Here is a 19,890-nt window from a genome sequence, read left to right on the forward strand (position 1 = left end):
CCAGCATCAGCTTTAAATACGGTCCTAATCTAGTCCTCACTAGCAAGTTTCAAATAATTTCACTGGAGTTACCGTTATTATTTTTCACGTGATCAATACCGAATTCAATCTAATTGGATGGGAATATACTGTAGGCTACGTTGCATGTAACGCACCACTACAAAACGACTCGACAGATTCGGCCGCATTCTGCATTCAATTCAAATAATTGCAGAATGATGGTGGTAACGTTAGCACTAGTAGTATGGACGGCGACATGATTGAAAATGAAGAAAACAGAGATCCCAGAGATTAGGCAGACAAGCAGCAAGACATTCCCAATCATCCCTGGCCTTATCTGAGAGAGATGTTTGAGATAGGCTAGGAGGCATCAAGTATGACTCCTGGCCAATGTGCTGTGTAACTCTAAAAGTATGGGGAACTTCTTAATTAATCTATGTTTAGTAATTCATATTGTATCCTTTATTTTCTTTCTATATTTGAGCACACACACATACATGTAGATTCCTTTAAATGTTAAGGGGACGATTAAAAAAGAGAAACTGGATCTGTGAATTCTCACAGAATCACAATTGAATTCATATCTTGCTACTCAGTCAGAATCTTATTAAGCTGAGTCCCAGTCTCTGTCACAATAATCATATATGTGATGTTTGGCAGACATCCATTTAAAATGTAGACGATGGCATATAAAGAGCCTGGTTTTTATGTCCACTGAAGTTTCTCATCTTGCACTCTAGTAACGTGTGTGGTCCAGGTAGCTTTGCATAAAAAGTGGTTGTCATTCGCAAGGCTACTTTTACTTTTATACTTTAAGTACATTTCAAAGCCTGTACTTTGTTACTTTTACTTAAGTAAAGAAGTTAAATCAGTACTTCTACTTTTACCAGAGTATTTTTTAACACAAGTATCTGTACTTCTACTTAAGTACGGGAAGTGAGTACTTTTGCCATCTCTGCATTTATATCAGTTACTTTTAATGGTGTATAACATACAATCTAAACTCTGTAGTTGAATACACATTACACGTTTTTATTTCAGCTTACAAAAATGTTCCTTACTACACTCATTACAATAATCTCGTAGCAAACATTCACAAATGAAAAACAAATCACTTTGCAGCACAGGTATAAAGGCAATTTGAATCACAGTGGTACATCTATCTACCTCTGTCGCTCTGAGCAAACCTCTTCCCTGCTCCTTCTTCTCTTTTCGCTGACTGTGTCGCAAACGCAGGGCCCATTGTGGTGAACATCCTTTATATGTATACCATAAGGCAGGCCTGGTACATGTGTTCCATCACTGCTTTAACCTAGAACACTCTAACCCAAACTGCTGTATGCTCAGAAATCTGAAAGTAAGGACTTGTTGCTACTAATACTTCATTGGGAGATGTGAGGTTTCTTATCCGACAGCAGCGATTGTAGCTGCTAGTCGTCTGCTTTGTGGACCTTTGATTCTTTTTTCCAACATCAAAGGCCCTCGCTGATTTACTCTTTATGTAAACAGCAACAACAACAAAAATCAAGGCAGGGCCAAGACAAGGAGTTATCTTCTACATGAATCTCTTATGTTTTAATCAGCCCACCAAGACACACCTGATCAGTATGCTGATGAGATTGGCGAGCAGCCTATTTCGTGCAGCAGTGTCTTTCTGCTGTTTGGCTCGACAGAAACTACAACCCGTTCCAATTAGAGGCTGTTGTAATTCTCCAATCCCCACACAGCACTCACCGGTTGCTCCAGATCTCACTCGCTTTGCCCAATTTAATCAGCTATAGAATTGGGGATGCAGGCAGACAAAAGAGGCACACACACACAAACACACATATCACATATCATTAGGTGGGCTTTCAAACCCAGTGGCTTGTATTACGCTAGACTGGAGAATAGAGCTAATAAACCAATAAGTGAAGCCTCGGCTCCCTTCTTACCACCCCCACTTTGCTCTGCTCCTCCTGTTACAAATTAGGATATTGATGCACATTGGCCAGCACCACGGTTTACCACCCGCTGATATCACTCAGGCCCAGATAAAGAGGGTAAAAACTAGCACTGACTCCTAACAGCTCATTCTGCTCCTAAATTTCATGGCGTGCCAGCACCAAATTCAAAAAGTGATATAAACAGCTGCTTGTGCACATATATTCATGTGATAAAGATAGATAAATTGCATAACTTATCTTGATTCTTCTATAGCTGAAATACCTTTTAAAGTCTATAATTCAGTGTGCTGATAGCTCTAACTGTTGCATAAGCTTTCTCTGTTCTGATTAGGGTATAATGCATTCATGCGTGTTAGACTCAAATCTGGCGTGTAGACTAACTGCAATCCCTTTGTTTCGGACAGCAATCCATCAACGACGCCATGCGCTGCTCCACCCTGACCAGGATGAGTGGCAACGGGAGCGGCGGAGAGAACGGACGAATCCTCGCCCACGACTTCCCCAAGACCGTTCAGACGCTGCCCTGTATGAGCCACACCGCCAGCATGGGACTAGGTGCCTCCGGCATGTGATCATCACGTGACTGGCGGAGAGGAATAGGCAGGGTGGGGCAGAAGAAGAGTACAAGACTCTAATGGCCTCAATAAGCATGGCTGTCTGGTTTGGCCCATCTGTCCTACTGGCTGTCAACACGCCCAACTTAAACAAGACTTAACCTACTGCCAAAATGCACTCTCGAACCACTCCTTGCAAACTACAAACAGAGACTCACAATTTGTTTTTTTAAATAAGTGGATGTTTGAAAAAGAGATATGGAAAAAAAGAAGGGAAATGTGCTGCAATAAAGAAGCCGTCAACAGGCGTGTTTTTGAATTTTTTACGGTGTTCATTTGTGTGGGGAAAAAAATAACTTTATTCTTCAGTGTGACGCCTGCGCTGTGCCATTTCGATGGAGCTGTTGACGTTAGTCTGCGTGTGCAATATCTTCACCTCCACTGCTGACCGTGTACTACCTAGATGCTTTCTGATGGCTGATGGAACATGTCTTTGCACAGACGAGGCAGAGGAGAACAAACACTTGTGACTGCTACAATGATTTGATATTGTTTTGGGACATTCCCGCTCTCTTTCATGCTCACATTTACACACCATTTTTGAAGGACAAAGTGCTGTGTGTAGCATAGCCACTTTTTATGAAATAGTATATGGTTTACACTGTTGTAATAGCGCAAAGAGCTTTGTCAAATGTAGTTATGAAAGTAAACACTGTTTAAATTAGCAGTTGACCAGGCTACAACAAACGTGTTGCTGCTACACCTCATTTAACACATCATGCCTTGTCTTTGTGCCATAATTACATATGCCATACCATAATTCTCACAAATGCACACATACACTTGATGCTACTGGGTAATTTGTTTGACCGACAGATAGTTTTACTATTGAGTGATAACAAAAACAGAGGGCAGATTTAGAAACGCTCACTTTGACCTGAAAAAAGGTTATAGAATACACTGACACACTGACGTATTACTCCTGTGGCTATGTACAGTACTGAGTGACCTTACACTGTATTCTACTGTTGTGACATTCATAGCATATCCATTGTTTTACTAGTGAGACTATTTGCAGCACACATTGAAGGACAAATATTGACAAATTCAGATATAATCTGGAGAAAATATTCCTCAAACTATTGTCGAAGCTGTTGCTGCATGCTTCACTCATGTACTTTCAGCTGTATTCAGTTTTAATGAAATGGGCAGCACTCTTAATTTATTGAAATCCCCTGCAGATCGTTCATGGCCTATAAAAGGAAAGCCTCCTCTCGCTGTTGCTAGCTGGCTCAGGAAAGAGGCGGGATGGAAACGCTTGGTGTGAGTGACAGATTCACAGTCAAGGTTACGGTGGTCACCGCACAGCTCGGCTGGAGAGTTCTCCCTTTTAGATCATCAAGGAAACAGAGTGGCGGGCCCTGAGCAGCAGACTGCCTGTGTTTTTGGCGTGTAGGCCTTAAAAGAAAATTCCACCAGAAAACATTTCAATACTCGTAACAAAACATGGCTATTTGGTGATGTGCTGTGCATTTCTTGGCCCATTTTATCGGTTTGGGGTGTATTTAATATCCCCATGAGTGACTGACCAATGTTGACAACAACAGGAAACAAATACGGATCATGCTGTGATTTACAATGAAAGGACAGAAAAAAAATAAAGCTGGCGTGATTATATATAAATGTTTCTGTTGTCAACAAATTCCATGAAAAAACATGACAGCATTGTGTTGGTTGCATTGAGGATTTAACAATATTTGACAGAAAATGTGATGACAGTTGTGGGGTGGTTTGCCGATATTGTAGGCCACTGTGCATCACATTTGATTAAACGTGCAGTCTTAATTAATCTGATTAGCTTTTAAACTCATAGTTAAAAACACTGAACACATTTTCTGGACATAAACTTAGACTATATATATGTAATGTGTTGAGGGGATTTAATACCCTGTTGGTGACACTCAGCCTAAGCCCCTTGATTCCTACAGAAGACGTACTTATTCAAAACAGCTCATTAATATATTGTTTCATTTTAAAATTATTTAAATTATTTATTATACAAGACACTGTAGTTTTTAGCAAATGTTACTCAAACAGGATAAATTGTGCATTTGTTGGAGACTATTTTCAGCAGCGGATTAATACTCATTTTGTGCGCTAGTGACTTTATATAGCAGCCCGACAGTGTGGGATTTACTCCAAATAAACTACAGTGCCCATGAGGTAATGAAGGTAAATGTGAGCCAGTGCAGCACTGTGGCTCATTGATACATTTTAATAATTAATAATAGCAAAGGATTATGTTACAGTATATCAGGCTTTGACAGGCAATACTTGTTTTGTAAGATCAATTCATTGTTGTTTTTTAATGGGAAATGTCACCAGCCTTATCCTTTAAACTCAGCAGTCTTACAGTTGAAAACTGTCAAAGCAGGAAAGAAACCACTCCCGTTTTTTTACAATGCATCACAGCCACAGGCTGTGTCAAAGACAAGCATCTTCTCCTCTTACTTTTAACTTTCCCTCTCTCCACCACTGCAGAATACAACCATTTCCAGTACCTGGATGGTCAGAAATAATGTAGAATATAGGAAATCATTAGCAAATGAAGCAGGATGAGGGGAAAATAACATAATTGCAAAAAATGTATCACAACATAAGTCCTGAAATGCACTGAACATCGTCATCATCATACATGGTCATTAGTCTGACTGTGTCCAAAGGTGTGATTTTACTTGAAGGTTAATTGGAAGGTTGTTGCTTGAATTGGGATTTTAACGTCTGCAGGATGCCAGAGGTCAGCTTTAGATCTTGTCCGGCCCACTCTAGGACACCTCTGGGTTCACAGCAGACACCGAGCGCCTGTACAAAGGCAGCACCCATCCCCTGCTTCCACAGCTGGTCGTGTATTATTTTTCTTCTCGTCTGAGTTCCTGCTTTAAAAAATCTTATGTATGGCTTCTCTCTATCCCTACAAGCAAAATGGGCAGTCTGAGTTTACTGAAATCATACATATCTCCACCTATTATGTATATAAAAGGCTTTTCTCGTCCCCCAGTGAAAATGTTTGTTCTCCTCCCAAACATGCCTCAGTGTACCTGAATTAGTTACCTACCGCGTGAGTACTTTTCCTTTCTTCTCTCATTTATGCGTCTTCTTTTGCTGTTGTTGTATTAATTAGAACATGGCACAGCACTCTTCAGTGGAGGCTTTACCTTCAGAGAGATGTTTTATATGTCATAACAGATTTGTAGAAAAATAAAAAAAATATCTAAAAAGACACTCAATGTTTGTATTATAAAGAAGATATGGGGTGCTGGGAAAGTGTTATACACTTTGAAGAGTATAAAAAATAAAACACATGCACACACACACACACACACACACACACTGATGTTGAATAATCTGTAGATGCTAATGTTGTTTGAAGCCAGTTTTGAGTTGATTTCATTTTATGTTGTTACAATTTCAAAAAGGAATTCCTGTTGGTGTTTTTTAAGTGCTTGAAATTGAACACCATTTGAATATTTCTTTGTCTTTTTCCTTTTTTACAGTATTTTACTACTGGAATCTGATCACCAGAGTTTGTTCACCAGAAACATCATTATTGTTGTTTTTCCAAACGAGAACAAGGGTGTTACTGAGTTTTAAAATAAAAACGATGGTCAATAAATGGGTTCGCAGGTTAAAAAAAAAAAAAGAATACAACTATTAGGAATCAGACTTTTGAGAAATAAACCTTTTTTTCTAACCAAAGTGTCCTGGATGGAAGTCATCATGCTTTTGTAACTGAATAAAGGAATAAACTATGTATAGTTGTTCCGTTTTATTTCCTTGAGATATATCTTACTCCATGCCGCGGGCGAAAGGGATATGACTTTAGATATTAGAAGCAAAGAAGAAAGCGCTGCCTGAGTCAGAGAGGAGTGCAGTGATCCAAAAAACAATCTGTGTCTTGCGTGAACAAGCTGCAAGCTGTTACATGAGCTGCAAGACAATTAAAAAGAACCAACTTGTGTCGACTTAATGGTCCTCATCGGGGTCATACAGATTAGGGAGAACAGACAACATTTAATTGAGGAGCAAAGTAATTTGCTTTGCACCAGTATGTATACACCATTTGCATATATAAAAGCAGTAAGCAAGCAGTAATAGGCCTGCAGTCACTATGACAAGAAGAAGAAAACAGAGAGGTACATTCAATAGATTATTTCAGATCATGTTTCTGCCTTTTTTTCTTTACCTGATAGCGCAAAGACATGTATATAACAAATGTGTGGAGAGAGAGAGAAGGTAATGACATGCAAAGAAGGTCCGTGGCCGTGTTAAAGTTGAGGGTGTTGCTGTTTGTGTCTTAGACCAAGAGGCACATTGTGTTTTTAAAGCATCATGTTTCAGGGTTTTCCATCCGTCCCATTCTTGTGAACAGGATCAAAATTGATTAGATTTTGGTGGTCAAAAAGCATTTTTGGCCAAGAGTTAATTTGCTAATTACAACATTTCACACAAATGTCTCATAGGATAAAATGATGACATTTATATCCAAAAAGTCAAAGGTGAACTTCACTGTAACATAATCATTAAAAATACCATGGGTTGTAGTTGTTGCAGTAGTGGGCCAATCACACGTTGCTTTATTTGAAGTACGCTTGCAGTGATTGGCTGTGAGCAAAACCATACAAATCGTCTTTTTTTCTGGATCTAAATAAATAAAGGACCAAATGCAGTTTTGATACTACTTAGTCCTGGGTTATTTTGGTCGATACTTTAAAGGTATCGAGAACTCAGCCCTAAATGTAACCAATCTTCACCATCTTTGACATAAATATCTATGTCATGCCTTCACATAGTACTCGGCTGTGACTCATTTGATTCAAGATTCAAGATTTTAATTTGCCATATGTGCATACACCAAACACTCCAGACACAGGATTCTTGTGCAGGCTCTCTGAGTCAAGCGGGAAGAGTTAAGCGCAAAGAAAAGCACACCAACTATAAAGGTTTATACAAAGTAAATAAAATAAAATAACAACTTACATACTATATATAAAATATAATAAATTATGAATACTTTAACTGGAGTATGAGTAAACCAGGAGCGTGTAAACATAGATTAGAAGTAATAAATATATACAGGTTGTAGGAGCCATTTATATTCACCTTTTTGGTTAGGTTAATTTAGTTTATATTTATTTTAGCCACTTGGGGGAGTATTGCATTGGGTGTGGTATGTCACTCTTAATTGGATATATCTGCAGGTGTGGCAATCAGTGAGGGAAAGTGTGGATGGCGGGGAACACACGGTTCTTACCGTAGCCGTGAGCACCCACTCCACTGGAAGCAAGTCACCGCACTTTATTAATTAACCACGCTGGGTGAAGTACTATTTAATGTGAAATACTTCCTTTTCTACTTTTATAATAAACGGGAACACCACCCAAAGACAATCAATGCCTGGACTCAAGATCTTTTGCTACGCGTTGAGAACACCATGCCATCCATACCGAGGCTTAGGATAGCCTCAACAACGTAAGAACCTCTTCCTCTTCGTTTGGATACGCTTCTGAATTGGACAGGATCGTAAAAACATCTTCTGTTGACCACGATGTTTGGATATGGAAAGGATTGTCCGTTTCGTTGGATTACCTGTCGCGGAGCCTGGAAGTTTTAATTGAAACACCTGTAAGTCCTCACGTCAACCAGTGCAGACCGCAACCACGGAAAGCTGGTGGGTACATTTTCATAATCTCTGCCGATGGAACTGAAGAAAAGACTGTTTCAGTGCTGTTAACAAAAAAAGGGGAAGAGCGCTTTGAACGTGACAAAGCGCATTAACGCACAAAGATGAGTGCAGAGGAAGAAAACTTGCCCGACAAGTCTAAGACTGCTTTTGTGGCTACAGATGGAAATAATATTCCTGATAAGTCTAGTTTTCTTGTTGATGATTCAGGGAAGCGCACAAAAAAATTAACAGCTAAGGGATGTGCAATTCTGTTTGAAAATTTGCATAAAAATCAGAAATCCCAATCTATGCAAGCTAATAAAATTAAGCAAAGGATTAATGAGGTTCTTTCTGAGAAAATGACATTTGAAACTGTGTCTGACGTGGAGAAATTCTTAAGCAAATATACCGTCTATATACCGTGGTGGTGAAGACAATGAGTATGAAGAGGATAACGGAGAAGATGCCATGAATGCCTATCTTCGTGCTCACTTGAGATCACAAACATCAAGTTATTTGAACACCGCTCCTGTTTTGCAACTTACTAAAACTTTTGCTTTCCAACAGGACCATTCTCTGCCATTGGCTGTACGGCCTAAAGGAAGGCCATACATTCCACAAGCCCTGTCTTCAGTAAGATCTGATAATCTTTTGTCTTCAACGTCATATGCATCATCCTCTTATAAGTCTGAAGTGCAGAGGAATGTCCCCGGACCCATTAAAGTCGCACCAGCAGGACTTCAGCCTTCGATCTTACAAGGGAGTCGGCCTACCCACATGCATGACTTTGAAGTACAGGGAGACGGCTCTGGATTCAGACTCACCAATGCTTCAACAGCAGGATTTCAGCCACTTACCTCACAAGGGAGCACATGTATGCAATTACAGTCACATTCCTCTCTTGATAATGTTCAACACTCTATTCTGTATGACCTTATACAACAGCAAACTAACATCACTGCTCAGCTGGTTCAGAATCAAGCCTCTCTTCCTCCACGAGTTATCCCAGAGTTTGATGGTGATCCACTTAAATATGCTGCATTTATTAGAGCTTTCGAGCAAGCTATTGAAAAGAGAACTACAGATAAACAAGAATGTCTTTATTATCTCGAGCAATACACCAAAGGGCAGCCAAGAGAACTGGTTCGGAGTTGCTATAACATGGCTCCTGGGCAGGGCTATGAGAGAGCAAAGAATCTATTGAAAGAATACTTTGAAACAAAATGAAAATTGCTGTAGCTTATATGGAGAAGGCTATGGAGTGGCCAACTATGGGGGTTGATGATATTAATGCTCTGCAGTCGTTTTCAGTCTTTTTAAGGGACTGTTGTAATGTCATGGAAGATTTACAGCATATGGAGGAGATGAATGTGCCATCCAATCTTCGCCTGATAATGATGAAGCTGCCCTACAAATTGAGGGAAAAATGGAGGTCTGTAGCCTGGGAGCTACAGGAGCGCCTTGGTTACAGAGCTATGTTCCCAGACTTTGTGGCCTTCATTGAGCGTCAGGTAAAGATTCTGTCTGATCCTCTCTTTGGTGACCTACAGGGTACGCAATCAGACCCTTCTTCTAAACCTAAGAGCAGATATATTGGAAGAGGCCAAGCTACTGTTGCTGCCATTAATACTGCCTTAGGATCAACCTCATCATCAGCTTGGCACCAACAGCGCAGAGGGCCAGCTTCACAGAGGAACAGCGAAGAGTTATGCTGTGTGTGTAAGAGCCAGCATTCCGTGGAGAAATGCTCACAGATTGAAGAGATGACACACAGGGAGAAATTGGATGCGCTGAAAGTAGGTAGAGTGTGTTTCAGCTGTCTGAAGAAAGGTCATATGAGTAGGGAATGTGACAAGCCTTTGATATGTGATATATGTAAATATAAACATCCAACCATCCTACACATTGAATCTAAAGCTAAAACACAGGAAGTGTCAGTCAATAATGCACTTGTGTCATTATTGACATGTGGCCATACTGGGGCCGGAAGTGATTAATGTGTTCTCTCCATTGTGCCTGTACAGGTGAAGGCCAAGTCCGGGAGCACGATTGTGAATACCTATGCCTTTCTAGACCCTGGGAGTTCAGCTTCATTCTGTACCCAACATCTCATGAGAAAAATGAATCTTTCAGGAGTCAAGACTGGCATTCTTCTTCGTACTCTTGGCCAAGAGAGGTCTGTAGACACATTCTTGCTTAGTGGTCTCGAGGTTTCTGGCTTGGATGAGGAAAATTTCTTGGACTTACCAGAAGTCTATACTCAGAGGACCATGCCTGTGAGCAGAAAAAACATTCTCACTCAACAGGACCTAGAGGGATGGAAATACCTTGATGGCATTAAGGCTTCCAGTCTTGAGGCAGAGGTGGAATTGCTGATAAGCACTAATGGCCGAAGCTTATGGAACCATGGGAAATAATAAATAGCCAAGGCGAAGGACCATATGCTGTCAGGACTCTATTGGGATGGGTCGTGAATGGTCCGCTGAGAGGTGGCGAGCGCAAAGGCAAGTTTGGCCATCCTGCTGTCACTGCCAATAGGATCTCAGTTGTTAAACTACAAGACTTATTGGTTGTCCAATACAATCAGGATTTCAATGAAAGATCAGATGACGTGTGTCCTTCCAGAGAGGATCAAAGGTTCATGAAAATAATGGAGTCTTCAATGCAGATTGATGAAGGACACTACTGCTTTGACTTGCCTTTTAAAGCTAAAGATGTCAACATGCCAAATAACTACAGCATCGCAGAGCAGCGTCTCTTAAGTCGTCACAGGAAGTTCAAGAGGAACAAAGATTATCATCAAGAGTATACAGCTTTCCTCTCCGAAGTCATTTAAAAGGGTTATGCTGAGCTTGTACCACATCAGCAGTTGAAGCGAGCTGACGGCAAGGTGTGGTATATTCCCCATCATGGGGTATACCATCCAAAAAAGAAAACCCTTAGAGTTGTTTTTGACTGTGCTGCTGGGTTTAAAGGCATTTCATTGAATTCACAGCTGTTGCAGGGGCCTTACCTCACAAGCACCTTACTTGGCGTACTTACCAGGTTTAACAGGAACCTGTAGCACTGATGGCAGACATCCAAGCCATGTTCCATCAGGTACGGGTGTCTCCAGAGCACACAGACTTTTTACGCTTTTTGTGGTATTCTGATGGCAATACAAGACAAACTCCCATACAATACAGGATGAGAGTTCACCTCTTTGGGGCTGTGTCTTCGCCCAGTTGTGCAAATTATGCACTGAGAAGAATTGTGCAAGACTACAGAGACAGTTTTGAACCTAGTGTTCTGAATACAATACTCCAAAACTTCTACATGGATGATTGTCTAAAGTCTGTATCATCGGAGGCCAAAGCTATAAAAATGGTGCATGAATTGACTGAAGCCTGTGGGAAGGGAGGATTCCACCTGTTGAAGTGGACAAGTAACAGCAGTGAAGTCTTGGCCAGTATTCCTGAGTCACAGCGTTCTAAGACCACCAGGGGGCTTAACCTGGATCAAAGGGAAGGTCCTGTCGAAACAGCTCTTGGTCTTCATTGGTGCATAGATGCAGACGTCCTGACCTTTAGGATAGCCATAGAAGTGGCATATTGTCTGTGGTGTCGTCTATCTATGACCCTTTGGGTTTTCTGGCACCATTTACTTTGTCTGTTAAAAGGATGCTGCAGGAGATGTGCAGGCTTAACATCGGCTGGGATGCCAGTATACCTTGTGTCTTCTCTGAGCAGTGGTCCAAATGGCTGGCTAATCTCCATCACATCACTGAGCTTACAGTGGATGGTGCATCAAGCCAAAAGACTTTGGCACACCTACTCATTTGCAGTTGCATCACTTCTCTGATGCCAGTGAATATGGCTACGGAACTGCATCATACCTCAGGATGGAGAATGAGAGAAACCATGTCAGTATTGCTTTTATCTTGGGCAAGGCCAGGGTCGCTCCTTTAAAGCAAACAACAATTCCTCGTCTTAAGCTGACTGCTGCTGTCCTGGCTGCCCGGGTGGATAAGATGCTGAAGAGGGAGTTGCAGCTGGATTTACACCCATCAATATTTTGGACAGACAGCACAACTGTTTTAAAGTATATTGGAAATGAGACCAGGAGGTTTCATACATTTGTGGCCAATAGGGTGGCTGTAATTAGAAACAAAACAGATGTTGCACAATGGAGACACATTGGTACAAGACTGAATCCAGCAGATGAGGCATCTAGGGGTCTAAGTGCAGAAGAATTCCTTGCATGCAAGCGGTGGTCGAAGGGACCAGAATTTCTCTTGAGGGGGGAAGTGGAATGGCCTAAGACCATCATTGAACAATCTGATTCCTTTGGATGACCCAGACGTGAAGAAAAATATACTGGTGAATGCCTTTGTCTCCCACAGTCCAGTGAATGCAACAAAGGTGTTTTTAAGCCACTCTTCAGATTTTAAGAAGCTGAGAACGTCTGTGGCATGGATGCTTAGACTTAAAGACGTGCTTCTAACCTTGTTCCAAAGGAGAAAGGTTCTTGAAGTCTCTGAAAGTATTGGCCATGACAATGGAAGCCGAAGAAACGACCACATTCATGCCGAGATGCAAGGGGAAAAATTGGCACTCCGTGGAAAGTCGCTGACAACAGGTGACCTGGAGAGGTCAGAAGGTGCCATCATCTGTTTTTCCCAACAAGAGAGGTTTTCTGATGAGATTGCTGTTTTGAAAGACGGAGGATCTGTCAAACGAAACAGCGACCTCTACAACCTGGACCCAGTGTTGGAGGACGGATTGTTGCGGGTGGGGGGAAGGCTTAGTAGGGCCGCCATGCCTGAAGTGGAAAAACATCCTGTCATTCTTTCCAAAGAGCAACATGTGTCCAAACTCCTCTTGAAGCATATCCATCAACAGCTGGGTCATGCAGGTAGAAATCACATGCTCTCTTCTCTCAGGAAGCAATACTGGATTACTCATGCCAATTCTGCCTGCAGGATGGTCATCTCTGAATGCATAGTTTGTCGCCGCCTCCAAGGAAAGATGGGGGAACAGAAAATGGCTGACCTACCAGTAGAGAGAATTGTGCCAGACTTACCTGACTTCACAAATGTGGGCGTTGACTACTTTGGGCCAGTGGAGGTGAAGAAAGGTCGAGGCAAAGTGAAGCGCTACGGCGTCCTCTTTACCTGCATGGCGAGTAGGGAAGTTCATCTCGAAGTTGATTATGCTTTAGACACTGACGCCGTTTTATGTGTCGCAGAGGTCAGGTGATACACCTGACATCAGACAATGGCACCAACTTCATAGGAGCTGAGAGGGAGTTAAGGGAAGCCATCAGAGTTAGACCACCAGAAGATTCAACATGTTTTGCTGCAGAATGGTCTAACATGGTCCTTTAACCCTCCAGCCGGGTCTCACCATGGGAGCGTCTTATTCGCCTTGTGAAAAGGATCCTCTTTTCCACGCTTAGACTCCAAACACTGGACGATGAAGGTTTTCACACCATTCTTTGTGAAGTCGAAGCCATTCTCAATAGTCGTCCCATCACAAAGGCCTCTGATGATGTGAATGACCTCGAAGCGCTTACACCCAATCATATCCTGCTCTTAAAGTCAAAGCCACACCTTCCTCCTGGGCTCTTTTGTAAGGACCTGTACATGAAGAGAAGATGGAGGCAAGTGCAGTTCTTATCTGACCTCTTTGGGGGTGGGGGGGGGAAAAAAAAAAAACCCCCCCCCCACACAAACACAAAAGAGCCCCACCCCAAAAACTTTTTTTTTTTTGGGATTTTTGTTGTTGTTTTTCCTTTTTTTTCTACCGAGGGTTCTGGCTGATGGGAAGAATTATACAGACGCATTACCCGATAAGACAGGCTTTGTCCGGCTCAGTTCAGCTGAAGACAAAAACGGGTCAGCTGGACCGGCCTGTAACAAAGATCTGCCTTTTGATGGAAGCTGAAGTGCTATAGATGACCTGATTAGATGATTTGATTACAGATCTCCTAGGCTCAAGAAGATGATTTTATTCAGATTAACTTTGCACAAATGGCTCCTTTAATTTAAATTAGGTAATTTGGGTAATTGTGGTTAAAGTAAATATTCACAATTATGGGGCCGGTGTGTAGGAGCCATTTTCAGTTTTGCCAAAACCGCACCTCTGCAAAGATGATCCAATCTCCAACCTGTTCATTATGGAACATCTACTGTATGGAATTACTTTTTCTAATATCAATTCACCAGAATGCTTTTACTCAAAACATAAACTGACTGTTACATGTCAATAAAACATATCCTTAGTGTACCTATATGTGCACAAACTCTGCTTGATGATAAATTAATGTTAGTTTGTTTAGTTATTAATTTATGTTCTTGCCTGGATTCCATATATTATTCAGCTTTGGAAATTGCATTTCTGTGCATAAGGTGTGAAACCAAACATACTATTCATTACTTGGAAGAAACATTTCATGCAACAGTCATTGTTCAGCCTGGAAGAAGGAATTAATTTCATGATGAAGATGCAAATTTAGAATGTGCTATTGTGTACGTTATTTATTTGTGTGAGTGTTACATAGAGATAGCAGGGTGTCATGCCGTGTCACACCCCATGATTAGTGGCATCAACCAACGGCGAGGCCCTGCTCTTTCTCACTCTGACAGCCGAAGGCCTATACTGTATAATTAACATCTCTCTGGTTCTCCTTCCAAGCTAGGTGTTGCAACAGGATATTTGTTCTCTCACCCAGTTCTGAAGATTCTCGTCAATGACTTTAAAACAAAGTATTTGAAAAAACATGCAACTTAAATGTGATTTCCAGCACCATATATGTATATGACATCAGACATATAGTGCTTTAATAACGTCCTGTTCTTGCTATAGGCCAAGAATGTGATTGTAAATGTCCAGGAACTACCCACTGGATTTCAGGATTCACGACACAGCTAGTACTGATGATGGTGAAGATGGAAGATATAGTAGGTAGGAGTGAAGAAAAAAATATGAGGAGTACAGAACCGGGAGAGATCTTGTTTCAGCCTGGAGAGTCATTGTAAGTGAATACTGGTTAATTGTGTCCAGGTGAAGACCTTTGATGAGCATCTCACACACACACACACACACACACACACACACACACACACACACACACACACACACACACACACACTAGTGAGTATTGGTGTAATACTCACACTAATAAGCATATTCACAGATAATTTTAAAGGAACAGTTCATTAGCAATTGGGACAGTTTCCAAGAGGACAAACACAGGTGTGGACTCACACTTGTGTTTGCCTTGTGAATGGATCTGTTATAGACAGATCATGTCACCTGAAATAAAGAAATACTTAAACATTTTACCTTTTGTATCAATTGCCCTTTAGGTGTTGTTCCTTCACCTGCTTTAAATTCTTACATATGCAGTTCACAATGATAAAGGTGGCGGATTTCAGACTCAAAATTATTGGTATTATTCAAAACAGTGAGTTCTTCATTTCGGACAGATGTAGACAAAAGCAGGCTTTTCATTTCTAAAGGGTTGCAAGTTCAACATGGGTTATAGGTCGAAAGTTGAATGAAGGAGTACTTATGTCCTTTGGATTTCTTACAGGGGGAGTCGTTGTTGCCCATAACACGCTAGCATTCTGCTAATGGATGCTGATTGGTCAGTGAAGGTCTGATTACGATCGGAGATCCCGCTTGACGGCATCCGAAGCAGAGCCTGAATTTCAGAATAAATATTTCGGCGTAGTCTTTAAAACATCTGCAAACCTCTTTCTAGCACGTGTATTAACAGGGAGAGTCTAACCTATCAGCTGTGTTGTATTAACAGGGAGAGCCGAACCTGTCAGCTGTGTTGTCGATGCCTCGAGAGAAAAAAGGAAGCAACTCAGAGCTTGCCGTAAAGCAGTATCTCCGGCTGTATATGTCATTGACATTTTAAAAGGCTTTTCAGAACAAAAAAACGACTTTAAGAAAATCTAACATCCAGCAGTATGTATTTTCTTAGCCTCCCCTTTCGAATGCAGCATTCAAATTACTAGACAAAAAATTATATCCTGAGAAAAGTGCATTTTGAGGGGTATAGCTCCATAGAGTCCCATTTATTCTGCACTGGCCTGTGAGCGCCCCCTATATGGAACTCTGCTGGAACTGCAACCAGTTCAGAAGCCGGAAGTAACGAGGGAGTGGAACTTCTTCCTATATGAGAAATTCTTTGGCATGGTCTAAAACTCTTTATGTACAGATTTTTCCAGACGTTAATGGGAGAAATGAATGGGAAATTTACTTCCGGAACCCAAGGTCTCTCAGAGGAGGGGCGGGACTGTTGAGCTCTATTGAGGATTGCAGCATGAAATTTCAGCAGATCAGTAATGTTGTTAGAATGAGCTTTTTCCAGCTTCGTCTCCTGGCTAAAGTTAAGCATTTCCTGAACAGGCATGATCTAGGAAAGGCGATCCATGCTCTTATCAGTTCAAGATTGGATTACTGTAATGCTCTTTATATTGGTCTGAATCAAACCTCCATCTCACGTCTTCAACTTGTACAAAATACTGCTGCTCGCTTTTTAACAAATACATCTAGACGTGCACACATTACTCCCGTTCTCTATACTCTACATTGGCTCCCTGTGCGTTTTAGAATAGATTTTAAGATTTTGTTGTTTGCTTTTAAGGCCTTAAATGGTCTGGCCCCGGAGTATGTCTGAAATTGTAACTTTGCACTTTTGCACAACCGGTCATTGCGTTCTTCAAATGAGCAAGTTTTAGAAGTGCCTAGGTCAAGGTATAAACGTTGGGGTGATCAGGATTTTGCAGTTGCTGCCCCGAGACTCTGGAACAAGTTACCCCCTGATATTCGCACTATCACAGATGTAGCTCTTTTTAGGTCCAAACTCAAAACGTATCTGTTCCGTCTGGCCTTTAATACGTAGCAGTGGTGTGACAATTTCATTCTTTTGTTTCTGTGTAACCTTTTCTGATTTTACTGTTTTCTATGTTCATTCTTTCTATTGTATGACATGTGTTTCTGATGTTAAGCACTTTGGATACCTGCTGGTTTTTGTAAAGTGCTATATAAATACATTTTTATTGATTGATTGAGGAGGTGTGTCTTAACTTGTGCCTCCTGTTTGCAGGTTACTAATTAGAGTAACTCATCTGGGTCTGGTGTGCTGAGGCCACTTAAAGGCACACTATGCAAGATTTGTACCTTAATATAACAGCTTCAAAGTCATTTCGATGTTAAACGAACTTGTAGTAGGGCAAATTATCCCGATAGCAAAGCAGGGGGGGGACGCGGCTGGCAAAACCAGCAATGCAGGTTTGAGAGGTGGTGCCCCGCCAATTCTTGCAAGAAGGGGGGGAGGGGATCAAGGGATCAGGCCGTGAGTGCAGAGACGGCTCTGCATACAGTAACGTAACGTTAAATACAAGTACTCCACAGCGACTCTAGGGGTCGCTGTTTGACAAATGAACGGAAAGTGCATAGTATGCCTTTAAGCTGCAGTATCCTCTGTCTCTCGTCTCTGCTCTGGCTGTACTCACTAAGGCATGGATACCCGACCCGAGGCCGACGGGTCCCGACGGGTCCCGACGGGTCCCGACGGTACCCGACGTGCCAGGCCGGGTTCGGACAGATATTTAGAAATTATGGTCGGGGTCGGGTCGGGCTTGGTCACATCAGCGCGATAAGGCAACAGCTTATTAACGTGCACTTGTTGCCCCGTGTGCGCTGATGCGCTCATATGTTGACATTTCCGAATGCCTTCCTACAGTTGCTTAACAAAAGCGGGCTTTCCACACAAACGTAGCCTACATGTGTCATTAGTATGAGGAAAGAAATTAGATTTTAACTGTGTCGGGCTCGGGTCGGGCTCGGACACAAATTTCTTAATACCTGTCGGGCTCGGGCCGGGTTCGGTCACGGCTCTGTCGGACGCAGGCCGGCCTCGGACAGAAAAATCCATCGATCCAGACTCTAGTACTCACAGGCACACCAAGGTTTTGTTTGGTTATGTTGTCCTAGGTTTGCTTTTTTCTGAGTTTACACTTTACACACACCTATTTCACTCATACACACCCTACACCACTGACGCTACTGACTTCCACATCCCATTATGTATATAGTTAATTTGGTCTAATTTGGTTCAGTTTGGTTTAATAAACTATTGTTTAAACATTTAACATTTAACATGGTTTGCTATGACCAGCTGAGCCAGGTCATGACAAGTGGGGGCTCATCAAATTAAAGGGGTGATAGAATGATTATATAGGGTATTTCACACTGTTCCTTATGGTCTCCTAATGGGGTATGTAACATTAGTTGGGCTGAAAATGGCCTGGTTGATATTTTATTGGCCCTTATGCATCCCTGTGTTTTGGCCCTATTTGTAACAAGAGCTTTTCTTCCAAATATGGTATGGTCATGAATATTTAGATGAGCTGCACGCTGATTGGTTGAGCGAATCCCCAATACACATACATTAGAGAAGCGACAGAATCTCATATTCCAGACACTGCAATGTTTCATTACCAAATTCACTTCTGAGACTTTTTTAAGAGAGAAATCAACTATATAAAGCTCAAATATGGGCCGTTTTACAAAAATTGATGGCTAATTGCCAAATTTGGTAATTTAGGAGCTCCACACAGTCTGACGAGAGAGTGGCAGCCTGCTGGGCTCCATACCCAGGGCAAAGTCACCCTTTGTGGATACTGCACTACGGGGCTCCGCGGCCAGCTGCCGGCATAACTATAATATATTTACGGTTTGAATTTCGTCACGCCACTTTGATTTTAAGGCATTTTTATGAACGCGAGGCGTCTTTGTAGGACGAGCAGCTGCGCAATATGTCCCATTCATTACAATGGGGAAATACCGCAGCTAGCTAGCTACACTGTCGCCATAACTAAATTATATTTACAGTTTGAATTTCGTCACGCCACTTATACAACATCATTCCCCAATGTCTTATAAAGCTAACCGTTGTGTCCGATTTGATTTTAAGGCATTTTTATGAACGCGAGGCGTCTTTGTAGGACCAGCAGCTGCTTGCTATATGTCCCATTCATTACAATGGGGAAATACCGCAGCTAGCTAGCTACACTGTCGCCATAACTAAATTATATTTACAGTTTGAATTTCGTCACGCCACTTATACAACACATTCCCCAATGTCTTATAAAGCTAACCGTTGTGTCCGATTTGATTTTAAGGCATTTTTATGAACGCATAAGGCGTCTTTGTAGGGACCGAGCAGCTGCTTGCTATATGTCCCATTCATTACAATGGGTAAATATCGCAGCTTGCTCACTTCGCATAACTAAAGTATATTTACAGTTTGAATTTCGTCCCGGCATGAATATTACAGGTTCCTCAAGGTCTTACAAAGCTTAGCTAACACTTGTCCGATTTCGGATATCAATTGAATGTATTTTTGTGAATGTCAGAGTTAGAGAGGAGGCTAGCTAGCTCTCATTGATGGACTCCATCTCACCGCGGCTCTATCAATGAGACTAGCGGACAAGAGGCGTTATTTCCCGATTGTTTGTTTAAATAACTCAACACACATACCCATTATAAGATTAACTGGAACCTGCGGGCTGCGGTAAAAGATTGCGAAGGCGTAGCATTCGCTGACACTGCGGTCAGGGCGGCGATGTAGCAACCCAGGCAGCACCAACACCGGCACTAAACTCCGA

General features: G+C 41.8%; 1 protein-coding gene across 2 annotated transcripts in view; it reads left to right on the forward strand.

The window, feature by feature from the left end:
- gria1a (glutamate receptor, ionotropic, AMPA 1a) overlaps nt 1-6,311 on the forward strand; it is a 59,099-nt gene extending 52,788 nt beyond the window's left edge. For both annotated transcript variants that reach the window (XM_039813654.1, XM_039813653.1), the window contains exon 14: nt 2,351-6,311. In XM_039813654.1, coding sequence (XP_039669588.1) covers nt 2,351-2,518 — 168 coding nt within the window. In that variant the 3' untranslated portion in view covers nt 2,519-6,311. The remainder of the gene's footprint in view (nt 1-2,350) is intronic.
- The last annotated feature ends 13,579 nt before the right edge of the window (nt 6,312-19,890 follow it).

This window comes from Perca fluviatilis, chromosome 10 (genome assembly GCF_010015445.1).
Source record: "Perca fluviatilis chromosome 10, GENO_Pfluv_1.0, whole genome shotgun sequence".
Taxonomy (NCBI): domain Eukaryota; kingdom Metazoa; phylum Chordata; class Actinopteri; order Perciformes; family Percidae; genus Perca; species Perca fluviatilis.